Below are 5,186 nucleotides of genomic sequence, written 5' to 3'. Positions count from 1 at the left end.
AACAAGAAAAAACAGCCTTAAGATGAGATGGGAGACGCAGATTAGATATTAATGGTTTTACTGTTTGGGTGGTCAGGCACAGGAATAGGCTGCCCAGAGAGGTGGTGGGGTTAGTATCCCTGGAAATGTCAGGATCTGGTTTGGGGTTGTAGCAGCAGTGCTGGGTATACAGCTGGACTCGACAAGCCCAGAGTCACAGAATATGCCGGGTTAGAAGGAGCCATCAGGAGTACTCCGTCCAGCCCTCGGCAGTGCACAGAACACCCCAGGAGCCCTACTGTGTGTCTGAGCTCTGCCCCAAGGAGCTGTTCTACCACGCTCTGGGTGCAAAAACCTCCTCTGACATCCAACATAAACCTGCCCTGACTCAGCTCCACTATTTCCTCGAGCCTCCTCACACACGAGACAGAAGAGATCGGTACCTGCCCCCCCCCTTCCCCTCATGAGAGCACCACAACGAGGTCTCACCCCAACCCCATCCTCTCCAAACGAAACAAACCAAGTGACCTCAGCCACTCCTCTTAAGACTTGCCCTGCAGACCCTCCTCCTCCTCCTCCACCACCACCACCCTTAAAGCGCTCTTAGCGGCCCCTTCCAATGTTAAAAACTTTAATCCTCCCCCACCGCCTCTGAGGGGGCAGCCCCTTTAAATACGGCTGGGAAACCCCGCCCCTTTAGCCCCACCCCTTTAGCCCCACCCCTTTAGCCCCGCCCCTTTAGCCCCGCCCCTTCCCGCCGCGCGGCGCTTCCGTGCTCGGCCCCGCCCGTTCCGGGCCCGTCCCTTTAAGGCCCCCGAGGCGCGGCACCGGCGGTGAGAGGGGCTGGGGTTTTTTGGGTTTCCCTGTGCGGGTTCCCTCTGTGGCGGGGCTCTCTGGGCCGGCCGGTGCGGGTTCCCCCGTGCGGGGCCGTGTTCTGGGTGTTGTATGGACCGCTGTTACCCGCGCGGCCCTGCTGGCGGCTCCGGGACGGGGCCTGGCGCGGAGCGCTGTGAGGGGAGCTGAAGGCTCCCTCGCTGCTTCCATTTCTTTTCTCCCTGTCCGCCTGTGCTCCACAGGACTGTCTGCGTGGGGTGTTTAGCCCTGGGCTACAGGAGGGCTCCCCACAGCTCAGTCAGGCGAGGGGAAAGGAACCCCCGGTATTTGCTGAGTGTTTCATCCTATGGCTGTGTCCCTGTATGCCTAAACTCTTTTTTCGATGTATTGCGATATCAAAGCAAGTATCTTACAGATTAGGGGGCATGCAGAATTCACAGGTGTTGGTTGTGCTTAACAACCTCTAAACGGGAGAGAAAATAGTCATTAAGCTCCATCAGTTTTAATGTTGATTCAAGTTTTCTGTTGTTTTTTTCCCCTGACTCTTGCAAGAGTGGTACAGAAAGCTCTCCCTAACTAAACCGAATAAGGTAATGGAGTATAATTTACTTGCAGGAAAGAACTTAAAAGCAAATGCATGTACTGTAGATCAGACAGCTCTTTGATGTGTCGTTTATGGCTTGAGAAGCTCATTACCTTCCTTCGGTTTCATGAGCTCAGCTGATAATGAGAGGCACAGAAGCAAATGACTTTGAACAAAAGCTGTCAGCTGCTCCCTTGTTTGGGTGCACCCTGTTCTGATGAACAGGTTTCCAGCCACAACAGCTGCTGGAATTTGAGTTAAATGAATAATTTCCACCACAGCTATGCTTTTTCTCTATTTGTTTGTGACAATTGGGATGATGCAAGGGATTTTTGTGGGGTAAGGTCTCAGCCTCGTGCTGTTCTGTCCACTCTTACTGATAGCAAGGACATGCTGGCATCCCTTCTATGTTGTCAAAAAGGCTGAGTTAGTGCAGTCAGTTTTTGTTTTAGAGTTCTGACCTTTCTTCTGACAAAATAGCCTAATGAAGCTGTTAGTCTAAAATAAGGAAAATTTTGGTATCGATCACAAAGCAGTTATGTTTACTTTGTTATAATAACACATCTGCTTTTCTTGCTGCCAGGCACTGCATGACCATAACTGAACAATGTCTGTCCCACGAGGAGCTGTCCATGCAAAATGGATAGTGGGGAAAGTCATTGGGACCAAAATGCAGAAAACTGCCAAAGTGAGAGTGACGAGGCTCGTGCTGGATCCCTACTTGCTAAAGGTAACACCAGTGAACAACTTGCCTCCTGGGTTTTGTATTTTGTGCAGAAATGTTCTGCTGATTTGACTCTGAAGAGTTTTGATGACTCTTTACAAATCAAGCTCCCTAAGGATCTGACTGTGGGGGTGAGTGCGAAGGATGAAAAGCAGTGAGTGGTGAGGACTTACAAATTGCCTGCTAAATGTATTTCTTTGAAGTGCCTTGTTAATGCACTTCATTTGATCTTTTTGGGAAGGTAAGCTTTTGTTGTTTCATGCTTAGATTTAATTTTTCATGTCGATGTGGAACATGATTTGGGGACTTGACAGTTTATTAGTCACTTGTACAATAAATTTTATAGCTTTTTTTTTCTGTATGAATCATTGTAACATTGCTGTGATCTTGAATTTATCCCTTGTCAATGCAATACAAACAGGAAGGTTAAAAATTGCATTTTCTCCATTTTAAATAGGGAAACAGTGGTAAATGGAGGTACAATAAGTTGCTTTTGGTGGCCAGAAGGTTAAGGATAGAGTCAGGATTGGAAAATGTATCCTCTGGAGTCTATTTCAATATTTTATCCAGTAGAAAAACCTTTATTACTTAATCTAATTTATTTCTTAAAGGATTCTGAATTCTGCTGTTCCAATAAGAAACAAAAGTACTTTATACGTGGAAAAAATTATTTCTGCAAGCAAACTCTCACATAAAAAACTTCAGTACAGGTTTCAGAGCTTTTACTTTCCCATCTCCTTTCCTCCAGGCTCAGTTGGCACCACTGTCCTGAACAAGAGATTGGGAAGGGCAGTGCTGTGCTTTCTGTGGAGAACCTGTAGGGTGCACAGTTGCATTTCTCTTTGTGATCCAAACTGAGTCTCACTTTAAAAGATACATAAGAATTTCAGTGAAATTTATTTATCTGATATTAATTATATATTTACCAATCACATAATCTTGAAATATAATACCAAGGTTTCTTTTTTTTTATTCTTTTTGTTCCTTTTGCAGTTCTTTAACAAAAGAAAAACCTATTTTGCCCATGACCCACTGCAGCAGTGTGTTGTTGGAGACATTGTTCTTCTGAAAGCTCTGCCTGAGCGAAGGAGCAAACACGTGAAACACGAACTGGCTGAAATTGTGTTCAAGGTTGGCAATGTCATAGATCCCATCACAGGAAAGCCCTGTGCAGGAACCAGATTCCTGGAAAACCTGTCAGATTCTGAAAACCTGACCGAGGCAGATACTACTTATCTAAGTGAGAAACTTCAGGAACTTAAAGTTTGTTCAACAGACAAATAGTGGGGGAAATAGTTTAAGTAGAGGGCTTCCAGCTTTTGTCTCTCTCTGTCAGGGATGTTTGAGGCCCTGCTGTGATATGTTAAATGTTTCAGTGAAATCTGTAGTCAAAATAAATAGTAAATGTAGTTGCTTATGCAAAGAGATGTTGCAGATTGATGGGCACCTGGAGCTTTGAATGAAAATGCAGAGAAGAATGCAAGTTTAGTGTTCACACTTCACTTTGTTGTCTGTAGTTTTGCCCCAGTGACAGTTCCCAAAGGTAGCTGCCCTCCTGGAATGACCCCTCTGTGTTAAGACAAGACTACAACTGTGTGATGTTTAATTTTGGTGGGAGGGTCATTGTATTTTTTTGGTTGTTCTGTATTTCAGGCCATCTTTTGTGGTTTGTAGGGTTACTGGAGATGATGCTATTAAAGCTTTTGAAAGGAAGTGTAGACTTTTAAAAACCAGCTGCATGCTTGTGTCCTTATTTCCTCTTATAGTGCCTTCTGACTTCCAAACTGTGACAAAAACACAGCCCTTTGCCTTTATAGTGGCAGAGAGGTGAGAATCAAAGCTTTGGGCAGCTTAGTGTGGTTGGCTTTGTCATCTGTCCAAAGGCAGGATTTCCTTCTGGGAAAGCTGAATCTCTTTGAGCTGCCAGCAGGACAGGGCAGCTGATGAGAATACAAAGCCAAAAAGTAAAAGTAAAGGTGATTAAATTTAGTCTTATCAGAAAAGCTAATTAAAATAACACATTTTGGGGAGATGGAGGCGCTGGTTTGCTGCATGATTTAACGTGGAGCTGAAGACCAGAGCAGTTAATGATGAAAGATGACTTTATCCTGGTACAGCTCTGGGGATTTCATGTCCTCTCCTCCAGGACATACAGCAAGCTGAGAGCCTGCAGCTGTTGCAGCAGCCTCATGTTCCTGACTTTGGATCTAAAAGGGCATCTGCCTCAAAATGTGCCAGTGTGGGAGGGGAGAGTGAGATATGAGAGCTGTGAGAAATCCTGTCCAATGTGGCTGTTGGTCTTTAGAATCAGAAGCAAAACAAGTTGTATCAGACCTAACATCTTATCATCTGACCTAAAATATCTTACTTTAAGCAACTGAGTAGCTTCCAGTTGTGTACTCTGCTGTTGTCAGATTGCTAAAGATAATTTACCCTTTAACTTCCTGCACAAAATCATTTGTGCAGAAATGATTACCTGCCTAAGAAGCCTGACTGAATTTGCTAAATTATTTGGGACAGCAGGAATGAGAAAATTAAAGTTCCTCTGGTGCTGCAAAGCAAAAAATGCTGCTCTTTGAATGCCAGTGTTCATGTGGGGTGTCAAGAAATCTTCACTGAAATGTCTCTGTCTAAAATACTGCGGGCACGGGCTCTGAGGTTGAGGAAGTGCCTTAAGCATGTGGCTGTAGGGTTTTTCTTGTTCTTTGTAGCAGAGCTTTAGGTTTATGTGAATTCCTCAGGAACTGGAGCTGGCTGATTAAAGCAAAGGGAAAACCTGATCTCTGACTCCTGCCCAGGTGAATGTAAAATGTGAAACTTCATCCAAGCAGAGATTGGGAGAACTTGGATATGGGGTAGAATTTGGCCCTGAGCTGTAGGAAGTGCACCGAAGTTGGATCCAAGCAGAATTTGACCATCAATATATGGGATATGAGTGTTCTAATAACTAGATAATTATGAAAAATAGAAAAGGTTTCTTGTTTGCTTAATAGGTTGCATCTACATCTAATTAAGGGAGTGAATATTTTCTTGTCTTTCTTGTGATTTCCCTTGAGTAGTTGTGAA

The 5,186-nt window shown here is 44.6% G+C and overlaps 1 protein-coding gene across 1 annotated transcript; it reads left to right on the top strand.

Annotated features, from left to right (window-relative positions):
- The first annotated feature begins 800 nt into the window (after positions 1 to 800).
- Positions 801 to 4,393, top strand: MRPS17 (mitochondrial ribosomal protein S17). The gene is made up of 3 exons (XM_062507064.1): positions 801 to 812; positions 1,980 to 2,126; positions 3,114 to 4,393. Exons 2-3 carry the CDS (start codon positions 2,004 to 2,006, stop codon positions 3,402 to 3,404), a joined length of 414 nt encoding a protein of 137 aa, XP_062363048.1. The 5' UTR covers positions 801 to 812; positions 1,980 to 2,003; the 3' UTR covers positions 3,405 to 4,393.
- Positions 4,394 to 5,186: the final 793 nt, after the last annotated feature.

This window comes from Cinclus cinclus, chromosome 22 (genome assembly GCF_963662255.1).
Source record: "Cinclus cinclus chromosome 22, bCinCin1.1, whole genome shotgun sequence".
Taxonomy (NCBI): Eukaryota; Metazoa; Chordata; class Aves; order Passeriformes; family Cinclidae; genus Cinclus; species Cinclus cinclus.
This window is presented reverse-complemented; position numbering and strand designations above follow the sequence as displayed.